The sequence below is a fragment of the Lasiodiplodia theobromae genome, assembly GCF_012971845.1.
Source record: "Lasiodiplodia theobromae strain AM2As chromosome Unknown scaffold_6, whole genome shotgun sequence".
Classification (NCBI taxonomy): domain Eukaryota; kingdom Fungi; phylum Ascomycota; class Dothideomycetes; order Botryosphaeriales; family Botryosphaeriaceae; genus Lasiodiplodia; species Lasiodiplodia theobromae.
In genome coordinates this window covers 215,847-241,487 of record NW_023336552.1, presented here as the reverse complement: position 1 = coordinate 241,487, position 25,641 = coordinate 215,847, and the positions used below count along the sequence as shown (strand labels likewise).

Here is a 25,641-nt window from a genome sequence, read left to right as displayed (position 1 = left end):
ACCATGAGTCTTCCCATGCGGCCTCGGCTGCCCACTGTCGACGACGCTCTGCAGTTCTCCCCTCTGAGCTCCATAACGCCGTTCGATCCCGGTACGTCATTCCACCTGGGTCCAGCTGCCCATCACCAAGTCCGCAGCATTGAGGCTCTGCACCTTCCCAATGTGGGCAATTGCGTATCCTGCTGCACAACGCTGCGCGCAGCCGACAGCCCCCCACGTGCACCAGAAACAGCCTGTTCCTAATCACCTCACAGCTATCATACCCTTCCCGTCTAGCTTCCCTCGCACCAGCCACACCATCTTCGCAAATACCGAGGAGCGGCAGCGAACAAGGAGGGGGTTGGACTCACTCAATGCAGAGGCTGCTTCCAATCCGCAGACGACTTCATACCGGCTGCAACAGTCGCTGCAACAGCTCCAACAGTTGCTGAGACCATCGGAGTTGACCGAGTTGTATGCCAAGATCTTCCACTTCACCACCATTGAAGCTTCCTGCTGACTCCTTTCAAGCAAGTTCAAACGCCCAGCGCAGGGGTCTTCAGTAGCGGACAACTCCGGGAGCGGCTCGCAGAAAGCTCCGGCTCCACGTCTCGGTGCTTTCTCGAACATGGTGCTAAACACCACAAACGTCGCGTTTCGGTATCCCAGTCCTCCTTCGTCTACTACAAAGACCAAACTCCCGTCGAAGCGTCCTGATGCTTCTCGTCCACGACAACAGGAACACACGCCAAGGCGTCCTGCACCTCTTGCGCAATCGCAAACGCCTCAAGCAACGCCTCAGCCTGCCAGGCAGCATGACTCGTTAACTACTCCAATTAAGACCGAGCATCCGACAGCAAGCACCTCTCAGCAGAGCAATCATTCCGCCAGCCAGAATGCTAAAGTTGCGGTCGTCATCCCTCCCAAGAGCTCACAGCAAAAGCCGGCACAACCCAGCGTCGATATCAGACCACAACCTAGGGTAGAGGTACGCCCACAACCGGTCGTCGAAGTCTGCCCGCAACCCAGCGTCCATGTCCAGGTCAAGCAACAGCCGAGCACCGACGACTCGCCGGTGCCTCCCTCGTCACAGGAGAGACGCAACGGTGCCGGAATCGTCGTCCTTAAAATCCCTTCATACTTGCAAAAGGCTGAGTATCAGGCCCATCCGGAGGTCGATGCTCGCATTCTCGCTGGCGAAGATGGCTTCTCGAGAAAGCGCAAACGGGAGGATGATGCGGTACCGACGATGAGCATTGACCAGAGACAAAAGATCGAAGCGGCTGTCGCGCAACTGCAAAACTTAATTGGAGATATCTTCGAAGCTGAGGATCAACTGGAGCCAGACACTTCCGGCAACATTTCTTCTAATGCTGCAAGGTTCTTCATCCCTAGCAATGTAGGTGATAGCGAGCTTCCCGTGCTCTCTTCACATACACAGTTCCGGTTAGATTCAGCTTTGCACAAAGTCATATCTGCCAAGGCTTTCGGAAATATTCCTGCGGACAACCTCAATCGCCTTCAGAAGCTGTGTGAGGGAGCTGTTGGTAATGTTTCCAGTGTTTCGATCACGCTTGGCGAAGATTGGTCGGAGGGTGATATCGAAGAGTGGGTCGGTCGTCTCAACAAGGCAGAGCATGGGTTGCAAGCTGCTAGGATCCTTCTCAGAATCATGACAGCTGGGCGTGAGGAGAAGCAGCTCTACTCCGAGGATATTCTATCGAATATTCTGGATGCTCTGAAGCATGTTCTAGAGACATGCCTGATACCAGTCATCGAGGCACGCAATTCAGAGACCAACAATACCTCTTTCAAGATCCTTTCTGCGCAACGGAAACCCCTCACATCACTTCTCCAGATGGCAGGCAAGGTTCTCAGACTTTTAGCGGAAATGATCGTCAAGGTCGACGTCTCTGACAGCGCAGTTACCTCGGTGGAGTTTGTGTCGACCACACTCATCTTCGTCGAAAACGCTCCAACGGAGAAGGATTCTGCGCTTGGTATTCAGAAGTGTGAAGTCATCCGCCGGATTGCCATGGACGTCTTAGCGAAGATCTTCGCACGCTATCCGGATCAGAGAACATTCATTTTCGATGAGATACTTACGTCCCTATCGAAGCTCCCTGTGACCCGCCAAAGCGCTCGACAATTCAAGTTACTGGACGGAAAACCTATTCAATTGGTCTCTGCGCTATTGATGCGACTCATCCAAACAAGCGCGACGCGTTCGATCACGGATACCCACAAGGATGTGCAAGGCTTGCGGTTGGATGAGCTAGAGGACGATGACAACGCCTCGCACAACGGAACTCGTTCTCCTGCCCCCGACCAGTCTGGGATCATTGCAATGAACGATGCAGCTCAGATGGACCGCGAGGATTTGGTCGGAGAGCTGAACAGTGTCATGAAGCCACTTTTCGAGGATGCGCAGAAAAGCGCTCGCTACTTGGTAAATTTCATGGTGCAACGGGCAATGACCGCTTCGAAGACGGGTGATCAGCCTTACCGTAACCTACTGGACATTTTCACAGAAGACTTCTTGAATGTCCTGGGTTCTTCTGACTGGCCTGCGGCTGAGCTATTGCTAAGAGCCCTGCTATCGAACATGATTGGTCTGGCCGAGAACGACAAGAGCGCAGCACCAGCAAAAAACATGGCTTTGGATCTAATGGGACTGATGGGTTCCGGCATTTTGGATCTGCAACTTCACGTCAAGAGCGCTGTAAGAAGCATCGACACGTCAGAGTCGGAGCTTTCTCGCAAGCTTGCCAATACGGCCGAAGATATCTTGGACGACAAATTTGAGGACGCTGATCTACTTGAATTCGATGGACCGTACCGTGTGGTTCTGGAGTACCTAAAGTCGCGCGACTTGGGTGACCCTCAGCTGCAAAGCGCCCAAGGCTACCACCTAACTCAATGGGCCAAAGAGGTTCACTCTTTCTTAGACAAAGACGAAGATGAGAACATGCGCGGCACACTAGCAATCCAGTTAAGGAACATGATAATGGACCCCGAGTGGCTGGAGCAAGAATTTGAGTATGAGAAAGTCATGACGGCCCAGGGGAATCTCGCTAGCTCCATCGTCGCCCTTCGGCTCCCTTTCTGCAAGGCATTCAAGCGCATGTTCGCCATCCTACTCAATGCTATGACCAGCGATCAGGCGACAGTCAAGAGCAGGAGTCTGAAGAGTGTCGTTCAGCTTCTGGAGAAGGACCCTTCTATCCTAAGGAATGGCAACTACATCATCAATCAGATCTTGCGCTGCGCATCCGACCAGTCTCCTTTGGTTAGAGATTCTGCCCTTGGTCTCCTTGCCAAGTGCCTTCAATTCAAACCGTCGCTGGAAAATGAGGTATTCGACAGAATCATTGCTCGCGCCCACGACGCTGCGGTCGGTGTCCGGAAGAGAGCTATGAAGCTTCTTAAGGATATCTATCTTAGAAACGAGTCCAAGGATGTCAAGACGGCTATTGCTGAAGCCTTCTTGCAGCGCATCAAGGATATTGACGACGGCGTTTCTGAGCTTGCAAGGTCGACGTTTGAAGAGATCTGGTTTACGCCCTTTCATTCGACCAACAAGATGGACCGTGCTCAATCCAAGCTGCTCCTTCAAAATCAAGTCGTACTCATCATCAAGACAGTCCAGCGCGGCGAAACCGTTCTTTCTGTACTGGACGCTCTCCTAGAGAACATACTGTCGCCCGGGTCAAAGAACAGCACCGCTAACTTCAACGTTTGCAAGAGCATGGTAGCTCTCATGTTCGATGGAGTCATTGATAGCACCGAACTTCCAGACAGCCCATCGCAGCAAAACATCTTGCAGACTTTGACCGTGTTCGCGAGAGCGAACCCGAAGCTTTTCACAGGAGATCAGCTACAGCTCCTGCAGCCTTACATACAGAACTTGTCCAACACAGACGATCTGCTGATATATCGCTCAGTCATCGTCATTTTCCGTTATACCTTGCCTTCGCTCTCGTCGCTCCAGCATACTTTCCTAAAGGCAGTTCAGGATGCTCTTCTCTTGAGCGTCTCGAAACTTGGCAAAATGGAACTGAACGAGGTTGCTCAGTGCCTCTGGATCATCGATGGCGTCCTCCAGAATACGGAGCGCCTGGTCCGACTAGCTATTTCAGTCATCGACGGTGTGTCCAAAAGCCAAGAGACTAACTTCACCGATGATACCCCACAGGCAACCCAAGCTCAAAATAGGGTCAAGCGATACATGATGATCGCCGGCTACTTCGGAAAATGCTGCAACTTTGACCCACATGCTGCAGCATTCAAAGGAAAATTCTCCTGGTGGAAAGGTAGTTCAGTCGCCGGCTTGATTGTCGATGTAATCCGGCCCTTCACTCGTCAGAAGCTCCCACATACCCTTCGGGAAATGGCCTTGGAGAGCATCGGCATGATCTGCCAAGCTTGGCCTATGCAATTTCTCCGGGCCGATGTTACGACTGCCTTTGAACTTGTCTTCCACAACCGCGACACAAAGCTGGAACAGATTGTCTTGTCTGCTTTCAAGACGTTTTTTGCCAAGCAAGAACTCAAGTCAGAGTCAGGTGCCCAGATCAAGGTGGGTGAAGGTGCTGCTCGCGGATCTGAACGCCTTGAGGTGTCCTTGATCGCCAGCGACGATGATGGCGCTTGCAGCGGTATTGCTCAGCGTTTCCTGCACCATATCGTCCGCATCGCGCTGGAGCCTGCCGAAGAGCTCGCTATGATAGCGACTCAAGTCATTGCCAGCATCAACCGTCAAGGGTTGGTACACCCTAAGGAATGTGGTCCTGCTCTTGTGGCTCTCGAGACGTCGACCAATCAGTTCATCGCCAATCTCGCATTTCAAGAGCATAAGACGCTGCACCAGAAGCATGAAAGCATGTTTGAAAAAGAGTACATGAAGGCGTGTCATCAAGCCTTCGAATATCAACAAAGCATCTTCAATGATACGCATGGCGCAACTACTCAACCCTTCGCACCTAAGCTTCGTTCGTTGTTTGAAGTTCTTAAGACGGGTAACAACAAAGTCCGCAAGAAGTTCTTGCTAAACCTCGTTTCAAAGGCCGATTTCGACTTTTCTAAGCTCGATACCTCTGAGCATCTCCCATCTCATCTACTCTATGCTCGGTTCTGCTTGGAGAACCTGGCCTTTTTCGACTACGTCCGCGTCGACGAGTTGCTTGCGCTCGTGTCGAGTATGGAGAAAATAGTCTCAAACACTGGTACTCCTGTGGCTCACGCCATCGAGCTGGAGGTGCTAAAGGTCCGTTTGGACGAGCCTGCAGCACCACCTCCAGTTGCCACGTCCATTGAAGCCTTTGGTCCTATGGTGCAGCAGTCGTTTGGGAATCCTATGGAGCAGTTCCCGACACTGCAGCCGCAGCAGCCTATTCAGCAGCCTTTCCTCAACGGCGAGACGCAGAACAACTCTTTAGATGTTACGCCAGAGCGCCTGAAGCATCTCGCTGCTGCGTCCATCATCTTGACCATGATTTGGGAAACTCGGACTTATCTTCGTCGGCTCTGGGGCCTGCAGAAGCAACGCGAGGGAGGCAAGGGCGGCAACAAGCCCACGATCAAGGACCTCAACAAAGCACCCAGTCGCCAGCCCTTCATCGTACCTGACAAATACTGGGAGAAGATGCTTGGGCTCATGGATTCCTTGTCCAGTACTGAGGCCATGGTTGCACAATGTAAAGCGTTTGCGGAGCTGCTCTCGATTGACAACGAGCTCAGAGTCGCCTCGGAAGACGATGAGGAGGCTGAACTGGTAGCCAGGGCAGCGGGTTATGAAACACCAGATGATGATGACGAGAGCCGTGGTGACAGTCAAACACCTGGTGGAACAGGCCCGCGTGGTCGCAAGCGCAAGGGTTCCATGGGCTCATCGGGAACGCCCAAGAAGAAGAGGGGCAGGACTTCAGGCAAGCCCAAGGTTACGAAAGGCAGGCGGGGCTCGAGGGGTTCAAGCGGAAGTCACGATGAAGAGGTTTTGGTTTGGGATTAGGGGTACAAAAAAGGGTGGGTGTGCAGAATTTTTTTCAAAACTTGCATTGGGCCGGGAGAATCGTCATGGCCAGACGGGCGTCATTACCTGCATTTCGGCATGGCTGGTATACTGGCTAGCTATCACGACGCATACACGAAGTTCGGGCATAGTACGGTTTGGGTTTGGCTGCATGGTTGCTTTTTCTTTTTCTGAAGTAAAGCATAGCGAGCGAGACGGGGAAAGCGGACATGGCTGGATTACTTGATATACCCCGTTCGAGATTTGCTCAATTCCGGCCCCATTACCATTAGCTTTGATTTTAATCCTAGAGAGAACATAGTTACATTCATGGACCAAGAGTAAATATTCAAGGGGCGCACGGTAACATTGACCCGTCACTTTGAACTGATTCGTGCTTCTGCATGGGGAGTGAAGTATGGCGTGAGCTGTTAATCAAACGTCTCCACATGGCCTACGGAAACAACATGAAGCTCCAAACAATGGAGAGGGTGATCAACATGTGCAATTGTACCCAGGCCAACTGTTTCAAAGAATATACGATGTTACGCGTCCACGGCGAGGCTGACGGAAACACCGCGTCTTGTAGCAGGCGTACGGATAATATATGCTTCTTGTGTGCACGATCTGCGCCTTAATACAACCTTATTGACTCTCGGTCTACTTATTTTAGGCAGGAGCAGGCCATTACTGGGATGTTGATAAGCGCCTGGAACAACTACTGGCTTGGCATGCCAGGTACCCCATAACCTTGTTGCTCCCGAACAAGCCGAGATCAGCTCCGATGTTTCCCCTTGTAGAGACATAAACAAAGGCTGTATGCGGCTCGGATATGGAGTTTGCTGCGGTTCCAGATGTTAGGGAAGGTGGCACTAGATCTGCATGACTTGCGGCGTCCAATCATCCCCCGGAGGCGCCGGATCGCAGCCACTGTGTACGGCTCCATCTATGAGAGACTCAGCGTTCATTTCTTGCGATATAAGTAGGGTCTGATGGCCTCTGCTTTGATCCTCGTCCCAGGCTGCGCACAGCTAGGCCAACCACTCTTTTCACCCTCGCTACCTCGTCTCTCGTTATAGAAGCATGCACTTCCACTCTCTATTACATCTTGCCACGGTCCAACTGGCCCTTCTGGATGTCGTAGCCGCGTCTCCCGCCGGTGTTTCTCGCGGCTGGCTTTCTGCGAGGCAGGATGATGTTGTCCCCACTCCAGAGGAAAACGAGCGTGCTGCTCAAATCAAAGATGTCTTTACCACGGCCTGGGAGGGGTACTACACTTTTGCTTTCCCGAATGACGAGCTGAGGCCGGTCAATCGGACGTTCATCAGTAGATAGTATGCACCATCTGCCCCTGAATGCTGGCACTGAAGTTGATTGACTGTGCACAGCAACGGATGGGGATTGACGGTGGTGGATGCTCTGAGCACGGCCAGTATCATGGGCCTTCAATCCATCGTTGACAGGTCTTTGGAGTTCATTCCAACAATCGACTACACTCGAGATTCCACAAATCGAAAATGTAGTTTGTTTGAGACAAACGTTTGTGGCGGAACCTTTCTCACCGACAGAACGCTGAAACATCTTCCAGATCCGCCACCTTGCGGGCCTTCTCTCCGCCCACGACCTTCTGACTGGCCCACTGGCGCATCTAGTCAAGAATGTGAGTTTTCTGAAACTTCACAAGTGGCGATGCAACGAAGTTTCACTCAAAACACGTCGAGTTTCTGATTCACCGCAAACATAAAGAAAACTCAAGCCGACGCACTTCTCCCGCAAGCACGCACCTTGGCCGACACTATCAAGTTCGGCTTCGACACACCAACGGGCATTCCGGCCAACAATCTCTACATCAACAACCGCACGACGGACGACAGAACGGACAACAACATCGCCCAAGTCGGCACTCTCGTGCTCGAGTGGACTCGCTTATCCGACCTAACTAACAACTCGGAGTATGGTGAACTGGCGCAGCGGGGCGAATCTTGGCTGGTCAATCCACGAGGACCTTTCGGCGAGCCGTTTCCGGGGCTGATTGGTTTGGAGATCAACATCACGACGGGGAGGTTTACGACTGAAGAAGGAGGGTGGATTGGCGGGGTGGACAGTTTTTACGAGTATTTGATCAAGATGTTTGTGTACGACCCGACGAGGTTTGAGTTTTACAAGGACAGGTGAGTCGGGGCGCGCCACGAAAGAAAAGGGGAGAGGTTGAGAGCTAGATAAAAAGGCGAGGGCAAAAGAATTGCGAGGGGTCGCTAATACTTGAGAACGCAGATGGGTGACAGCCGCCGATTCGAGCATCAAGTATCTCGAGTCGCACCCCAACACCCGACCCGACCTCACTTTCCTAGCCTGGCACAACGGCACCCGCGTAGAAGGATACAGCGAACATCTCGCGTGCTTCGACGGCGGCAATTTCATCCTGGGTGGCCTGGTGCTGCAGGAGCAGCGGTACGTCGACTTCGGGCTGAAGCTGGTGGACGGTTGCGAGGCAATTTACAACCAGACCCTGTGAGTGTTTTCTGGGCCCCCCTTTACCCCAACCCAAAGATCCCTCCTTTCTCCCCTGTACCATAACATTCATCCACCCCACCAATACTCACGTCACCGACGGCGGCAGGACCGGCCTCGGCCCCGACATCTTCCGCTGGGACCCGGTGGGCAGCAACCAGAGCACCGTACCCGCCAACCAGACGGCCTTCTACCAGCGCGCGGGCTTCTACATCGACGCCGGCAGCTACGGCATCGGGCCCGAGGCGCTCGAATCCTTCTACTACGCCTACCGCGCCACCGGCGACCGCAAGTACCAGGACTACATCTGGAACGCCTTCCAGAACCTCAGGCAGTTCGCCGCCGTGGACGACGTGGGCTTCAGCATCCTGCGCGACGTCAACGCCCCCGCCGGCGGCGGCTTCGGGAACTACCAGCCCAGCTTCTTCCTGGCCGAGACGCTCAAGTACGCGTATCTAGCGCATGCGCCGCAGGCGGCCGTCCATGTGAGTGGCGGGCAAACGGCGGATGCGCAGGATTGGGTCTTCAATACTGAGGCGCATCCGATGAAGGTGGTTAGGTAAAGTGGTTGGGATGAGTTCCTTGTTGCAGCAGGGAAATCTGTGGTGGAGTCATCCACAGGGACGTCTGAGTGGGAGCTTTGACTCTCTTTTGATATGCTGAGCGACCCGATATTGTAGCTGACGGCCGTCGTGTTTTGCAGGGAAGTCCCATTTGGTTCCACATTGGCATTTAATTGTCATCATCGACATTGTCACACAAACTAGTTCGCTCGTTGCTCTTTCTATTAGCCTCAACTCATATATTGCTGAAGTAGCACTTTTCAGCTCATTGCTCAACGTCTGGCTTGTTGGGGTTCTTGCGCTCTAACGCATCACCGACAATTATGAAAGTAGCAGGGCAAAGGAAAATTGGATGGAAGGTATTGCGGACATTACCTGCGAGGTGAACACAAGACAAGACGCTAAAGAGAGACAATCGACCAGTAACGATAGAGCGTCGGGCCAAGATCTGAGTAACATTCCAGGGAGCCAAGCTCATTGGTGGTTAGTTCTTCAGCTGTGTCACCTGAAAGACCCCGCATAGTTACCCGTCCTCCCACTCTAGGCCTCGAACTGAGTCGCGCTACAGCTTACATTACCTGTATTAGGGAGCATTCGATAGTGCCGGCAGGTGAGGATCTCCATCCTCGCGTTGCATGTAGACGTCTGCGTTGAGAAAAGGGGAAATAGGCAAGGGAGCAGAAAGCATGCAACCAATCACTCAAAACTAACAGCAACGCTGAAAGACGACCGCACCTACCATGATGACTCCCGGAGTACTGGAGCCGTGCTCCTTACGTCGCATCTTGGAGGATTGAGCTTGGTTGAAGGCACTGCGCAAGGCTCCAGCACAATGCGGCATGGACCTCGAGTGCGTAAGCAAAGGCGGCGATACGGGCGATCCTGGCCGACGTGCGGACGGAGCGTTTCGTGTTGCCGCTGGGCGAGTGGACCGAGCATCGACTGGAGGCGGTCATTGAGGGCTCTTGCTAAAGGAGGATAGAGTCAGGAAGGACGTGGTCGCGGCTGAGTTGTGGGGCAACAGCGCGCATGGCGTGCTAACGGTGACGTGTGGGAGGCGGCCGTAAAAGGCGTTCTTCGCGATGCATTCTTCAAGTGGAGTAGTGCGTAGATCCACGATCGAGGAGATGAATGACATCACTCAGCTCGGCATCGCCCGGCTTTCCGCCCATCGTCTCCCCACACAAACGGCACTTGCAACAGCACAGCCATTCCCGCTTAGGAAATTAGACGTGGCGGGATCAACGGCTCTGACGATTTAGCGGAGATCCACGATCCAAGTTTAGAGTTGCGTAGATCTCAGATAGGCATGCGCAAACTAGTAACGGAGCAGACGGCTGCATTTGGCATCTTGCCACCCATCTCTCGTGCCAAGAATCATCGTTGGCAGCTGACGAGCTGCAGCGTCCGGTTATCATGAATGAAAATGGAGAGGCTGGACGAGCACTTGGCGCATCGCCGGATGGGGAGTGAGAGGCCGGTTTGAGACGCCTTTCGCGAGAAAACGCACATGGCAAAACGCACGACTGCATCTCTTCATTGACAGGCGCATTTCGTTGAAATGCACATGTGCAACGTTCCGCTCTGAATTCTTTAACCGGGCTCCAAGACTGCCACTTTTTAGCAGCTTTCGCATGGCCCTGGTGCTACAAAAGCCACGCCCGTGTATAAGGACGGAGATATAAGTCAGGAAGACCGACCAACGCGTCGCGCATGTGAAACACGCGTGCGGAGCGCGTCTGGAGAGCGCTCCTTCTCATAGGCCAGCATTACGTACAGGGCGTCCCGTCCCGGGTGGAGCCCGCGTTCCCGGCATCCTACCCGTTCTCAGCTTGGTGGTTTGCACCGGGTGGCTGGTTTCTACACAGAAGCAGAAATTCGGAGGCTGGGTGAGGGAAATTTTGTTGGGGTGCGCGTCCTGTTTGCTTCAAAGCTGTGTCACAGATCACGGCAGAACACGAATGGTCGCACCGCGCATGCAGGAACAGGCATTGCGAAACGTGCATCCCAAGGTTTTCCTTGCCGTTGCTATCTGCAGGTCAGACTGCAATCCATCTGGTCGCCGTTGCGGCCGCAGCTGTTGAATGGTAACACGTACAACGCCATATAGCTTCGCTAAACCTACTATTTTCTGGTCGCTTTGAACTTTTCGTGCCACTTGCGCGGCCCTTTGCCGGTGCCTGCTGTCGACGAGACGCTGTGCGCGCCCTTGGGAGCGATTGTGTGGTCTGACGGCAAAGTGTACTCGCCCTGGTCACGGCATCAGCAAAGCTTACGGGGCTGGACGCGCCACTTACTTTGATGGCTTCCAGTTGAGCGTCTTCCCTCCATGCCTCGGGGAGCGTATCTCTCCATAGGTCGAGGAATTCTGCCGTAGGTCTGGCGCTTCTGTGATGCGAGTCGAGTGCGGCAAGAAGGTTGCGCCCAACCCACGGCACACACTTCGCACGATCAACCGCGGCCCCTGAACAACATCAGTCGCGAGTTCGGGCGGGGATAGAGACTGGGCCTACAGTCATCGCCGCCCATCTGATCGTCGGGCAGCAGGCGGTGGAAGATTGCCTCGACCAGCCCAGAGAAGAGTTCTCCTTCCTCCTGCAGCGTCTTCGCTAAGTGGGTGATTTGGAACTGTGCGCCTAGGTCTATGCCTTCGGCGACAGCCGTAGTGAAGATGGTCTTCCAGTACGTCCACAAGGTCGGCAAAGTCGGGAGCACAGGGCCGGCTGCAAACTCGAAGGCGCATAGCTCTACCCAGGCCTGCTCGCATTCGGCGTCGGAAAAGGGAATATCGGCGAAGAAGTCCTCTTTTCTCTTGCGTACGAGCTCGCCGCTGAACTGTGCGATAGAATCGCCGCCCCAGCTTTCATGGTGCCAGATCCTGGTGAGAGCTTCTCTGAGAGCGGAGACGGGCGACTCGTTCACGGGGTGGGCCTCGAGCACCGAGCCGCATTTGGCAATTGCAGAGATGCCAGGGGTCGCAAGGCCATCGGGCCGCGCACTGAGACTGACCGGTTGGGTCAAGTGCACTGAGTTGGACGTGTGGACTTGGCGGAGATGGTACGTCTTGTTGGACGTGCAGAGCACAGCGGATGCTTGCTTCTGCTGGGCCGGTGTTCTGGACTTGATCGACAGCCTACCCCGGGCAGGTTAGAGGGCGCGTCCAAGGCTCGTCTGGTCAGCGCACTCACACCGGCGGGTTCGGCGAGGCCAGGAGCTCCAGCAGGGACTCGGGAAGCTCCAGCAGGCGGAACTGGCGCTGCGCGTGGGCCACGCTGACCGGCACGCCGCGCTGGTCCTGGGTCGACATCTGGAGCAGGATGCGGGTCGGGAGGGAGACAGCAATAACTGAGGTTGACAGCGTGCAGTCGCACGGCGGGCGGCAGCTTAGCCGACGGACGCGAGCGAGCGGTTGTCGCGTCGCGCGGCGCCACAGCGCGCGCCGCAGGGCGGCCCCTGTCACTGCATCCTACATGGCTGCACCAGCTGGGGTTCCTCCGCCGGACAGCAGCCAGCCACTTCGCACCGGAAGCCGGTCGACTATCAGCGTCGCATCTCTTGTTTACGGCCTCCTCCCCCACCCTCTCCTGCGCCGTCCGCGCCCTCCTATGGCCCTCGCTGCAAAGACCCCCGCGCGGTCTCTCTGACGGTCGCCAGCAGCGAAACACCTCAATTGGCGCCCGACATGGTGCTCATCAGCCCGCCGCCGCCGGCCCTGTCGCCCGACCTGCTGGAGCCCTTCTACACCACCGACGACCTGCTGTCCAACGCCCCAGTCCTCGTCTTCTACGGCGCCACCTCCACCCAGACCGTCAACTCGACCGCCGGCCGCGTCCAGGTCCACATTTATTCCCCCGCCGGCCTGCAGTCGTATCCGCGCCTGACTATTTCTCCGAGCTCACCGCTCTACGCCGCAGTCGACTGTCTCGCGCGCGAGGACCAGGGCGACGAAGTCTGTCGCGCCTTGGCCTTCAGCCTCTACAAGTACTTTCTGGAGCTCTCGCCCATCGCAAAGTCGATATGGGAATCCCGGTCCAATTCGCAAGGAAGGCTTCCGTCCGCCCCGCCGCTCTTCGGCGAGGCGCACGCCGCGTTGCTGGCCGCCCGCATGGCCAGGGTGGAAAACGCCGCCGAAGTGGTGCAGGATGTGAGGCAGGCGCTCGCTGAGCAGGCCGTCTCGTGGCTGGACGTCGACGTGGTGCTTCCGCCCGGATCGGTGAAGGAGCTGGACAGCAACCTGCGGGAGTCGATCCTGCCCGAGGAGACGAGCGAGGATGTCTTGTTGGATGCGCGCTACGGCGAGTATGCGCCGCTGGTCAAGGCCTTCGGAGAGCCGACATTTCTGCCAACGTCGAGGTTGCGACGTGCACCCTCGAAACCAACCGGGCTCAGCCGCTCCTCTCAGTTCTCGCGACAGCAGAAGGAGAACCTGCGACGCGAGCTGTGCGAATTCATCGATACCGAGGAGAATTACGTCGGCAAGGTCTACGATCTGCTGCACAGCGTCGCCGAGGATTTCCGGCAGAAGGCGCGCAACAAGGGCACCAGCAGCTCGAGCCCGAGCGAGGAGGCTCTGGAGGGACTCTTCCCTCCGAGTCTTGACGAGATTCTCAACATCAACACCGCCTTCTTGGAGGACATCCGTAGGGTGATAGAGGGGACCGAAAATGACGCCATCCAGGACATTGAAGCGACCACTGGCGAGCCTTTCGTGCCCGAGAAGCCCGATGACTCTCCTGCAGACGTTACTGGAACCCTTGCATTTGCCAAATGTCTTGTTGAGTGGTTTCCAAAATTCTCCGACTGCTATACCGACTACATCCAAGCGCACGCCGAGTTTGGCCAGTATCTTAGGATTTTCCTGAGAGAGACCGGCTCGAGTTTCTCCAAGCGTGTGCAGGAGACTGGCGAACAAAGGCTCATGTCTATGCTCATTGAGCCGGTTCAGCGTCTTCCTCGCTACAGCCTTTACATCGACAACCTCGTGAAACAGCTTCCTGTCCGTCATCCCGCTCTGAAGCCGCTCCTGAAGGCCCGTGACATCATTTCAGAAATTTGCTCTCGAGATTCCCCATCATCACAGCTATCGAAAGTCATCGAACGCCTCCAACACTTGATCCCGTCGTGGCCCCAAGCCTTCCGCCCTGAAGGTCGCCTGATCACCGCCATGGATGTTGTTGAGCTCGCACCGCCTTATCGCAAGGAGCTGAAGGCAAGAGGGGCCAGCCCCGCCATTCTTCTCCTGTTTGCCGACGAGCTTGTGCTCCTGATCAAGTCTGGTCACAAGACAATGTCGGCAAGAGGACTCCTTGCAGAAATCGACAACCCTAGTGTACCCCTCGATGAAACCCCTCAAATCGCGACCCAGTTGATCTTCCTGCAACACATGAGACTCAACAACATCTGGTTCGATGAAGTCGATGACGGTTCACTACTTCAGTTGTACCACTCGGATGGATCATCGCAACCCCCGACAACCTTGCATTCACTCAATGCCTCTTCGCTCTGCATGTTCTATCTCACAGGGTCGTACGAGCTGAAGGCCTCTCGCTGGCTGGAAGAGACTGTAAAGGCGAGAGTCGAATACCGCTTTCCCGAAGTGGAGCGTGAAAGCCACAAGTGGGATGTCAGAAGCCACACGGGTGACTTGAACCTCTTCTCAGCCATTTTCGAGGAAGGTGATGACCCGATACCCGAAGGACGGCAAGAGCCTGCTCGTATTCGCGTAGTCATAGACCCCCAGAAGGGCGCAAAAACGCTTCATGCTGGTGATGAAGGTGTGGAGCTGATCGCTTCCGTCGCTGCGGCGTCTGAGGGGTTCTATTGGCTGGAAATTGAGGGTATGAACAACTATGCATCTCGCGATAAGGTGACAGCAGCAGAATTCTTGCCGGTTCTGTCGAAGCGAGGTGAGTGAATCTTGCCGGCACCACAGATGCTTGTGGAACCTATTCTTGTCTAACGTTATCTAGTGAGCAACTACCTGCAGATGCGCAACCGGATCCAAAACCCTGCGATGACTCCAATCTTCCTTCTACGAAACCAGCAGATCTTGCAGTCATTGAAAGTTCGGACGACGGAAGACACAGCTGCTCAGGATGGTATAATACTCGAACGCGCAGGATCATCCAGCCGCAGATCTCCAACTAAAGTCCTCTCCAAGGTTCTCGGAAGCAGTCATAGGGAAGGCACGCCGCGCAGATTACAACGCCCACCACCAGTACTCGGAGACATCCCCAAATTCGCACCGAACGGCTCTGTCCATAACTCGCCCTACAAATCATCCAGCCGACCTACGTCCAGAGACGACCTGTTAAGCAGCAAAACGGCCAGTAAGTCTTCTCTTGAATTAGAAGACCATTCAAACGACCCTCTCGTCAAGCTGGAAGAGACTCTGGCAACGTATATTCTTTCACTTCACGCACGGAAGGGGAATGTTGTTGGTAGAGTTATTCGGAACAGAGCGAACGCAAATGAACTTGCAGTCAACGAGCTCTATAATTCGTTGCTCGAGGAGCCTACCAATGTCGAGCTTGCTTCACAACAACCAGTGGATGTGCTTTTCAGATCATTTGAGAAGTTCCTCCAGGTCGCCTGGAGAGAAAGGTTGGGACTCGTCGTCCCTATCGATGTCCTAAGCGCTATGCAATCCCATCCGGAAGATTATCCCGGCGACTTTGAGGAGTTCTTCAGGAAGCAGATCAGCGAGCTGATGCCACAAAACCAGCGTGCCTTGCGCGCTTCCATCAAGCTTCTTGCGGATCTGCTAGCGGGGACAGGAAACGATGGCGATCGTGGAATGATCACCGCTGCCTTTGCCGAAGTGCTGGTCCCTGACGGCAACTCTCACGACTTTATCTCACTGTTGGACCGATTCATTGAAGACATCGATACGCTTTTCGGCAGACCATCGTCAAGTGGTAGCTTGACGCCTAGTCAGGGCTCTATGAACTCACGGTACGGATCGAAGACGAACGTGAGCATGCACTCGAATTCCTCTTCGCTCAAGAGGCGCTTCGGTCTGAAGGGATTTAGCGGATTGAGCCGAGAGCATAGCAAATCCGATATCGAGTCTAAGGTCAGCTCAGTCTGGAGGACGCTGAGCAAGGCAGGCCGCAACGCTGATGGACAAGCTTCCAGCTTGTCTAAGGCGACTCCTCTCCTGAGGTCTCACTCGACCGATCAGGATGCGCGTGCGTCGTCGCCAAAGCGCCCGGGATCTCGCGACAGGCCCACAGTCATGGGTGCCTTCTCATTCGAAGAGGGCTCACCTTCGAGGACATTGGCTACGATTGGAGAAGCACGGGAAAGCCCTCGTAGGAAGCGCCGTAGCTCCCTTTCGGATCTTCCAAACCTACAAGAGCAACAAAAGGATCCTCATCCATGGTCAGGGGCACCTCAAACACCGCGCCGTATCAAGCCAACCGCGACCTCAACGGCCAGTCCAAACACGCCTTCTCCACCGAAGCCTTCCGGAATACCTAATCCAACTCGCATCGGGTCTCCAGTCCGTAAGGGTGGCTCGCCTGCCGCCTCGAGTGCTATTCCACGGCCACGTACCAGTGATAAGACGAAGGTCGACTCGCCCGCGCCTCTGAACGTACAGCCTAAGCCAAAGGTCGACTCACCAGCGCCTTTAAGCTTGCAGGCGAAGCCAAAGGTCGACTCTCCTGCGCCCTTGAACGTGCAGATATCACCGAGGAAGCCACGTGCAAGTACCTTGACTGAAAACATTCCGCCTAAGAACATCTCTGCCATTCCCACTCTTCACCGTCCTACTCACAGCGCCAGTAACATACCCACTATTCCCCTTGCGGAGCGTCCTTCTTCGGGCAACCGGCCCAAGACCGTGGTAAACACGAACGTAGACGAGCTCAGCAAGCCGGTGACGGGCTTGGGAGCACCCATTTTGTTCTCTCCCACAAGGAAGCTTCGCATGCAGTCTCCACAAAAGCTCCGCGAGCGGTTGCAAAGGGAGCAAAATGCAATTCAGGGCGCTGAAAACGCGCTCCAGAATGAGCTCAGCAAGATCGGTGATGAGATTACAAACTTGCCAAATGGCACGATCGCCCCACTTCGCCCATTATCAGGCCGCACACAGACTGAAGCGCAGACTCCTGGCCGCCTCCGTCCAACCACGCCGAAGGCAAACTCCAGTGATGGCTTCAGTGCCATTGCTACCCTTGGCCGCAACAGCTCGCCCACCGCTGCTTTAGTTGCCCGACTCGCGTCCCTCGAGGCACGCATCCCGTCGGTATTCTCCTCTCTACAAGAACGTACCACATCCATTGCAGGCGATGTCGCGTCTTCTCTTCAAGTTTCGGAAGCCCGCGCCAAGAGGCTCGACGACTTGTTCCGCGAAGCGACGGCAGAAAACGAGGCTCTTTACGGCCGGTTCAACGACGAGCTTGCAAGAATTCTTCGGGGAGTCAAGGGAGGCGATGGTGTCGAGGAGATGCGCCGCAAACTACGCGAATCACAGGAAGAGACGGAGCGACTGCGCAAGGAGAACTGGAGACTAAAGAGGGAGAACCTGGGCCTCAGGGCGCAGCTCAAGGACGGTTGATCCCGTTCTTTCCCGGAATACCTCGTAGCTTCCTTTCGGATTTTCTTTTACTCCCGGTATCCCCCAGACGTGTGATCTGCTTCGTTTCGAAGCCATGCTCGCGGGCCGCTGCGTGGTGTTGCAATTTCCTCTCTACTTGGACACGACATCGTTGGGTTGGGGCGCCCCTGTTCCTCGCGTCACTTTCTGACTGCTCCTGTTGTTAAACACTGTTCCCTGTTTCTTTCCCTCCATCAAAGCGTTGTTTGCATAGCAGTATATGATACCTTGTCCTTTTCTATTTTCTCTTCTTCCCACTCCTGCTTCGTAGAAGCTCTTGTTCATCTTACATTTTTTTTGCTTGATTTCTCGTTTCTGGCGGGCTTCTTTTCTTAAAAGCTTTTTTATTCCATACACTGGGTTATTGAGGCATCACGCTTAATTGGGCAACGACGGGAATGATCAGAAGGGGGGGAGTCTTTGGTGCAAAGCTCTACTTGGTATCAAGGGAACAAGGGAAAAATATGGTGGTGATGGTAACGATGGGGCGGCGGCAATGGTCTCATGTTTCTTTTTCCTTCTTAAGCGCTACATGGGGTCTATTGTGTATCATAAAGGTCAGGGCGGGAGGGTTGGGTCTTTTCCTTTTCTTCTCCTTAGTGCAGTAGAGAGATCCGAAGTTGTCATCAACTTTGCTTGCTTCATTGCGTGCCTGCATTATTCTAGTCTTTATCATAAAGGACGCCGAAGGGCTCGAATTAAGGGCATACAATATGCATTAGAGAACCTTTCTTCCCCATACAGGTGGCTGCTTGATGCTCTTACCACAGTACCAATTTAGGAGAGGTGTGCTGTAAGAAAGTCGGATAGTCGAATCTCTTGTCTAGCTGCTATTGTTGTCAGATGTGTCATGTAATACTGTCCCAGCGGACGCCTCAAGTACTCTATCTTCAATGCTGCAATACTAAGCACACCAAAATTGTTTCAACTACAACTCCACGATATAGGAGCGGGGAAAGGGCAATGTGACGGAAGCAAGACAATTCACTCGAGACAAGAGACCGGCAAAAATAAAACGAGGATCCATACATACACATGGGGCAGTCATGATGACATTGGTGCGCTGAGACTCATGATCGTATTATCACATCGAGCTTAATACACTCTTTTTTGTTTTTAACTTCCCACCGGCGCCAATGCTTCTATCTCAACGTGACTCCATCTTACAACAAACACGTCGCAAACGGCGCGGGCCCAGCTCATATCCACATTAGTCTCTTCAGTGACCGTGACCGTCATCCTCCTCAGCCCTCTGCTCGGGGTCAAGCTTGATGAGCGTGTCGATACGCATGATGGCGATGCATGCCTCGACGGCCGACTTCAGCTGCTTGACCTTGCTCATGCTGGGCTCGAGCACTCCCTGCTTGATTTGGTCGACGAGCTTGCCGCGGGTGAGGTCCAGACCGTAGTTCTTGTAGTCCTTCTTCTTGGCTGCGTCCTTCTCGGCCGCGGTCGAGGCGTTGGGGTCGTTGGTGGTGCGCTGTGCCACCGCGTGCCGGCTGCGCAGCTGGGCGACGAGCTCGCTGCTGTCCTTGGCCGCGTTGACGGCAAGAGTGGTAGGGATGACGAGGAGGGACTGAGCGAAGGAGCCGATGGCAAGTTGCTCGCGGGAGCCCTGATTTTACGTTAGTCTGGAGTTAGGATATGACTGCGCACAATACGTACCACCGAGGTTGCCCACTCCTCCAAGTAAATGTGTAATGCGGTCTCCACAGCACCACCACCGGGAACAATGCGGCCACTCTCAAGCGTACGCTTGACAGCCATGAGAGAGTCATGCAGCGAACGCTCCATCTCGTCAAGAGAAAGATCGTTGGGACCACGGAGAATGATGGATGCCGAAGAGTGGACCTTGGTGCCCTTCACCAGAATACACTCGTCATCGGAGATGCGCTCCTGAGAAACCTCCTCCGCATGGCCCAGCAGCGAAGGCTCGAACTTCTCGTCGCCATTGAGATCTGACAGCGAGGAAACGAGCGTGGCACCGGTAGCCTTTGCTATTCTCCGCAGGTCCTCCTTCTTGCAGCGACGCACCGCCATAGCACCCTTCTCGACGAACGCCTTCAGGCACAAGTCGTCGATACCCTTGGTGGTCAGGACGACGTTGGCACCGGACTTCAGGATGAGGTCGATGCGCTCGAGGACGATCTGCGACTCGCGTTCCCTAATCTTCTCCAGCTGCTGGGGGTCATCAATGGTAATGTGGACGCCCAGCTTCATGCGCTCCTTCTGCAGGTTGATATCCAAGCAAGCAATCTTCGCGTCGGTGATGTGCGTCTTCATGGCCTGGCTAGCGACGGTGCAGTTGAGAGCATAGCCCTTGACGAACATGGACTCGGTTGCGCTCTTGCCGTGGGCCTTGAGGATGTTGACAGCCTTGACGGGGTACTTGGCCTCGCCCTTTTGGTTGGTGCTCTTCACAGCCTGCATGGCGTCGACAGCCATGTTAGCGAAGAAGTCACCGTCGGCACCGATGATCTTGGAGGACATGGAGGTCCTCGCAATGTTGACCAGCGACTCCCTGCCCAAGTTCTCGACCTTGATAGCGATGTTCTCGTTCATGTACCTCACAGCCTCGCGCAGAGCCAACCTGTAGCCGGTGATGATGGTAGTGGGGTGTATCCGGTTCTTCATCAGCTCGTTTGCGCGGCGAAGAAGCTCGGCGGCAATCAGGACAACGGAGGTAGTACCGTCACCGACCTCCCTGTCCTGCTGCTGTGCCAGGTCGACGAGGATCTTGCCGGCGGGGTGCTGGATTTCGAGGAGCGAGAGAATGGTGGCGCCGTCGTTCGTAACGGTCACATCACCGATGTCGTCGACCATCATCTTGTCCAGGCCGGAGGGGCCAAACGAGGACTTGACGACGGTAGCGATTGCTTGAGTTGCGAGGACATTTTGATCACGGATGTCCTGGCCACTAATTTTCTGACCACCGAGGACTGTAGCCGGAGGTTAGCTGGGGCCAAAAGAGAGTGGTTTCTGCGAAGACAGAGCTGGATGGAGGAATGGCGGGGAAAGGAAGCCGGTGGAAGAGGAGCAGGGACGGAGGTGCTGCGGGCCAGAGGGGTAGCGGGGTGGGAATGAAGGGACGACAGGGGCGGTGGACGTACAAAGGGTGCCGGCGTTGCGCGGCTGCTCGAAGATACCGGCCATGGTGTCGTGGGACGCGTAGAAAGGGGGATGTGGAGAGCTCGACGCGCTGAGCTTCTGCCACAAAAACGGGCCAGGGCCGCCTTCCACCGGCGTCGCGATCCCCAGCGGCGTTTCGATGTTCCGGCGCTGTGCCTTGGCACACCTCTGCTAGTCGCGGCCGCCGCAGCGCAGGGTCCAACTGCTTTCGAGCGGCTACGACTTTCGGCCGGCTTGTTTTCAACCCCACCAGTCAATTAGCTTCGCCCGCGCATCCCATTGAGTCAACGCCGCGCGTATCACCGCCCTCGCTCCGCGCATTCTTTACTCCTCTCCCGCTCAAACGCCGCCGCCCCTCCCGCGCTCACTTCCGCCTGACTCGACGTCGCCCAGGCGTCCCCCACATCTCTTCGCCCGCACCGCTACAGAGCTCAATTTCGCCGCAAGTACCCCGCCATGGCTTCCGAGGCGCCCGAGACTGCGGCTCTGCCCGAGCGCTCCAAGGACGCAAAGCCCAAGAAGGAGCCCAAGCAGAAGAAGGACAAGCCCGCGCAGAAGCCTGCCCAGAAGAAGAAGGTCGAGGGCGCTGCCCTCATTGGTATTGATGTGGCCAAGGAGGACGACCTGGGCGAATGGTACCAGCAGGTCTTGACCAAGGGCGGCATGCTGGCCTACTACGATGTCGCTGGCTGCTACATTCTCAAGCCTTCTTCCTATGCCATCTGGGAGACGATCCAGGGCTGGTTCAACGAGCGCATCAAGAAGATGGGCGTCAAGAACTGCTACTTCCCCATTTTCATTTCTGCCGACAACCTGCAGCGCGAGAAGGAGCACGTTGAGGGTTTCGCTGCTGAGGTCGCCTGGGTCACCAAGGGGTGAGTAAAGTCGATTTGTTCAGAATGACTGTGAAGCTGAACCCTAGACAGTGGCAAGAGTGATTTGGAGAAGCCCGTCGCCGTCCGCCCCACCTCCGAGACTGCCATGTACCCCTACTTTGCCAACGAGATCCGCAGTCACCGTGACCTCCCTCTCAAGCTGAACCAGTGGAACAACGTTGTGCGCTGGGAGTTCAAGCACCCCATGCCTTTCATCCGTTCGCGTGAATTCCTGTGGCAGGAGGGTCACACTGCCCACTTGACCAAGGAGCAGGCGGGCGAGGAAGTTCGCCAGATCCTGGACTACTATGCTGGCGTCTACCAGGACCTGCTGGCATGCCCTGTTGTTCAGGGTGTCAAGACTGAGAACGAGAAGTTCCCTGGTGCTGAGTACACGACCACCATTGAGGGCTACATTCCGGCCACCGGCAGAGGTATCCAGGCTGCCACCTCCCACTGCCTGGGCCAGCACTTCTCCAAGATGTTCGACATCACTGTCGAGGATCCCTCCCCCGTGAAGGAGGGTGAGGGCAAGAAGCCTCCGATTCACGTCTGGCAGAACTCGTGGGGTCTGACGACCCGTTCCATCGGTGTCATGGTTCTGACTCACTCTGACAACAAGGGTCTTGTCATTCCTCCCCGTGTTGCCGACATCCAGGTCGTTCTCATCCCTGTCGGCATCACGGCAAAGACCACTCCCGAGGACAGGGAGGCCCTGTACAAGGAAACCGAGGCCATTGCCGAGGTTCTTCGTGCTGTCAACATCCGTGTCGAGACCGACATGCGTGAGGGCTACTCCCCTGGCTGGAAGTTCAACGACTGGGAGCTCAAGGGCGTTCCGCTCCGCCTCGAGTTCGGCCCCAAGGACCGTGAAAAGCACTCGGTCACCTACTCGCGCCGTGACCGCGAGGGCAAGGGCCAGATCCTCATCTCGGAGCTCGACAATGCCATCCCCACCCTCCTCGAAACCATCCAGACCGACATGTTCGAGAAGGCCAAGAGCCAGTTCGACAACGCCCGCAAGAAGATCACCAGCTGGGACGACTTCGTCCCCACGCTCGACAACAAGGGTGTCTGCCTCATCCCCCACTGTCTCGGCGGCCCCTGCGAGGACGAGATCAAGGATCTCTCGGCGCGCAAGAACGAGAGTGAGGCCGAGGCCCAGGATGCCCGCGCTCCCTCCATGGGCGCCAAGTCGCTCTGTATCCCTTACGAGCAGCCCACTGAGGGTCTCGTCAAGGGCGAGACCAAGTGTCTCAACCCCAACTGCCAGGAGAAGGCTAAGGAGTGGGTCCTGTTCGGCCGTAGCTACTAAGCGTTTGCGGAAGAATGGGTGGATAAAGATGAATGGCGCATGAGGCGGTGTGTGGAGTTGTTAGGGCGGTGCCACGGCAGATGTGTGCATGGTGATGATATATCTCAAAGGGTGACATTGAATCCCCAATTTTCTCTACCAGTGTTGGTGATGTCTTTCCGGCATATGGTTTTCTCGGTTTGAGCGGCTTCCGGAGTAGAAAGGAAAAAGAGACAATAGTTCGGAAGAATCGTAGAAAAAACATTTCCAGATCAATCATCGTCATTGTGTAAGGTTTCTGACTCGTGTATCATTCTTAAAAGTGGTTTGCGGTTTGGTGTTAAAGTGTGATGCTCTCTCTGAAGGCCGTGGAGTCCAAAGGCCTTTGATTGTCTTGACTATCTGATGTAAAGTCGCCGCCCTGGCTACGTTATGACCTTTGACCAGTTGCTGCTGTGGTTTCTTGGGTCGCACGTAAGATGATTGTGCTTTCCATATTGAATTTGAAGAGATGCCAATGAAATCGGGGTAAGTCAGAAACAATGCCCGATCCACGCATGACATACGCGCCTTACGAGCTCTTTCTAGCCAAACAATGCATGTCTCTTACACGCCACAGGAATATTGGTAATGGTGAATGATTTTTGACAATCTCTGATGTTTAAATATCTACGCCCAGTACAACTGCAGGCCCTTCTTCGTTTTATACCGCATGAAATAGCACATAAACGGAAACAGTATGGTATTGACTGCAGCCCAGGCCAACAAGACGCCGAAGTTGAGTCCGATGTTGGAATAAGTATCGAATAGGATGGTACGGGTTGCTTCGACAACTGTGACGGGAATGAAGTAAGTCACTGCTAGCCTATACCATTCTTCTCAAGGTAGAAATGACAAGGACAGGAAATTTGAGCAGGGAAAGCAAAGGGCTTACCATGATGCAGCGGCCACGCGTAACCCCAACGGTAGAAGCCAGGCTCGGTGTCGATTTTGTAAAAGGCAGTGCTGACGTTGGTGATGACCCAGAAGATGAGCCATAGGCCCATCCACGGCTGGCCGATCAACATGGCCACGTTCTCGCACGCCAGTCCCAGCGCCGCCATGCCGCAGAAGTTGAGCATCCAGTAGACCGGGAAGGTGCCTTTGCCGTAGGCGTCCGGGTTGCCGTGACTGATGTTAGTCGACAGGACGTTGCTGGAGACGGGATTGCCGCCGGAGAAGTTGATCTGGAAGGCGAGCGAGATCAGGCTGTAGGCCAGCGAGAGGAAGAGGTAGGCGGCGACGGTGGCGCACCAGCGCCAGATGACCAGCTGCCAGAAGCGCAGCGGCGGGTGGCCCTCGGGCTTGAGGTACTTGAGGTGGATGGGCAGGTAGAAGCTGAAGGAGAAGAAGGAGATGATGATGAGGTAGATGAGGGCGATGGTCACGGTCGGCTCGGCCACATACGGGTAGAATGGCCGCAGATTGTAGCGCGAGAATCCGATGGCGGGCGAGAGGGCTTGCGGCGCGGCGCGGAGGTTGGCGAGCACGGCTGGATCGCTGGCATTTTGGAGCGCGGCGCTGGCCCAGCGCCGGCTGGCGGTGGTGGTCGCCTGGATTATGAACTGATCTAATAGGGGCTGGATGTAATTGTGCCACGTCGTCTCGTCGCGAGCTTCGACGTAAGTAACCTGACATGCTCCTAAGGGGTCGTATGAAGAGTTGCCTGTTTGGACGGTGCTGTAGAGCAGGGCGGTGGCATTTGGGTTTATGACAATCGAGGCCCAGGCTTCTTGCTTGTAGACGGCCAGCCGAACCTGGACCGGATCGTTTTTGAAGGCCTCCCCGGACATTATGCGGTAGCCTAGGGTTACTGACTGCTGCGACATCTGGGTTGCCAGCTTCGTGATGGCCGGCCCAACGATTGGAGCATGGCCGGTGGCAGATGCGGTGTACGGGCCGGTGCCGTCCATGTCAACAACGTAGACGACAAGCTTCTTGATGTTTGCAGGCAGGTGATGGAACGTGGCCCAGTCTGATTCCTATCGATTACTATATTTAATGATGTGGCGGAAATGTAAAGAACTCACAAATTGAAAGAACAGCGAGGATAAAGGCCATTAGAACAATCGTTGTGTAACCCCATTTCCGAAATGCTTCCAGTCGGACGTGCCTCAGACGATGATCCCAGAAGCCTACCGGTAAGGGAGGGCCACCCCTATCTCCCCCGTCCTCTCCCACGTCGGACTTATCTTGGTCCTGCTTCTTCGAATCGTCGGAAAACCGGCTTTCTTGAGGCGGTGAAGGGCGCTGTCTTGCAGACATTGTTAGCTTAGGGAAATGCTGTAAGTATTTTGCGTGCAAGAGATATGCCGGAGCGCGACGGATTCTGTTTGTAGCCTGGAGGGCAAAAGCAGCATGACGTAATTGGCGAAGCAAAAGGGCTGGAAATTATCAATTGTGCTGACAGCTACCTCACGTAAACAAATTGCCGTGTGGACGTTGGAAGAGCATGTCATAATGGCTTTGCCGAACTCAAGCACAAATATACCAGACCACTAGGATCGCAGCGGTCCATGCGTAGTTCGGAGTCTTGATGTCAGAGTCGCCAAGACCGGTTTAGTCCCGCGTACATGTTTTCCGCCATACTTCCCGCGGTCACAACCCAACCGGATTCTAGTGCCGATGCGACCATGAAT

General features: G+C 55.1%; 7 protein-coding genes across 7 annotated transcripts; 4 read left to right on the top strand and 3 right to left on the bottom strand.

Annotated features, from left to right (window-relative positions):
• Window positions 1–15: 15 nt before the first annotated feature.
• LTHEOB_2327 (Armadillo-like helical protein) lies at window positions 16–5,989 on the top strand (the record flags this gene model as incomplete). Its single annotated transcript, XM_035511127.1, has 3 exons — window positions 16–91; window positions 255–453; window positions 511–5,989. 3 exons carry the CDS (start codon window positions 16–18, stop codon window positions 5,987–5,989), a joined length of 5,754 nt encoding a protein of 1,917 aa, XP_035364036.1.
• Window positions 5,990–7,072: 1,083 nt separating this feature from the next.
• On the top strand, window positions 7,073–9,063 carry LTHEOB_2326 (Glycoside hydrolase family 47; the record flags this gene model as incomplete). The annotated part of the gene is made up of 6 exons (XM_035511126.1): window positions 7,073–7,323; window positions 7,378–7,528; window positions 7,578–7,649; window positions 7,736–8,160; window positions 8,264–8,500; window positions 8,610–9,063. The coding sequence occupies 6 exons, from the start codon at window positions 7,073–7,075 to the stop codon at window positions 9,061–9,063; spliced, it is 1,590 nt and encodes a 529-aa protein (XP_035364035.1).
• A 2,124-nt stretch (window positions 9,064–11,187) lies between these two features.
• On the bottom strand, window positions 11,188–12,370 carry LTHEOB_2325 (Sister chromatid cohesion protein; the record flags this gene model as incomplete). Its single annotated transcript, XM_035511125.1, has 4 exons — window positions 11,188–11,313; window positions 11,361–11,527; window positions 11,577–12,196; window positions 12,252–12,370. 4 exons carry the CDS (start codon window positions 12,368–12,370, stop codon window positions 11,188–11,190), a joined length of 1,032 nt encoding a protein of 343 aa, XP_035364034.1.
• A 375-nt stretch (window positions 12,371–12,745) lies between these two features.
• LTHEOB_2324 (Rho guanyl nucleotide exchange factor) lies at window positions 12,746–17,626 on the top strand (the record flags this gene model as incomplete). Its single annotated transcript, XM_035511124.1, has 2 exons — window positions 12,746–14,969; window positions 15,033–17,626. 2 exons carry the CDS (start codon window positions 12,746–12,748, stop codon window positions 17,624–17,626), a joined length of 4,818 nt encoding a protein of 1,605 aa, XP_035364033.1.
• Window positions 17,627–18,884: 1,258 nt separating this feature from the next.
• LTHEOB_2323 (Chaperonin TCP-1 conserved site) lies at window positions 18,885–20,818 on the bottom strand (the record flags this gene model as incomplete). The annotated part of the gene is made up of 3 exons (XM_035511123.1): window positions 18,885–19,280; window positions 19,331–20,604; window positions 20,776–20,818. 3 exons carry the CDS (start codon window positions 20,816–20,818, stop codon window positions 18,885–18,887), a joined length of 1,713 nt encoding a protein of 570 aa, XP_035364032.1.
• A 432-nt stretch (window positions 20,819–21,250) lies between these two features.
• On the top strand, window positions 21,251–22,984 carry LTHEOB_2322 (Prolyl-tRNA synthetase; the record flags this gene model as incomplete). Its single annotated transcript, XM_035511122.1, has 2 exons — window positions 21,251–21,669; window positions 21,721–22,984. The coding sequence occupies 2 exons, from the start codon at window positions 21,251–21,253 to the stop codon at window positions 22,982–22,984; spliced, it is 1,683 nt and encodes a 560-aa protein (XP_035364031.1).
• A 648-nt stretch (window positions 22,985–23,632) lies between these two features.
• LTHEOB_2321 (Mnng and nitrosoguanidine resistance protein) lies at window positions 23,633–25,267 on the bottom strand (the record flags this gene model as incomplete). The annotated part of the gene is made up of 3 exons (XM_035511121.1): window positions 23,633–23,796; window positions 23,898–24,977; window positions 25,033–25,267. The coding sequence occupies 3 exons, from the start codon at window positions 25,265–25,267 to the stop codon at window positions 23,633–23,635; spliced, it is 1,479 nt and encodes a 492-aa protein (XP_035364030.1).
• Window positions 25,268–25,641: the final 374 nt, after the last annotated feature.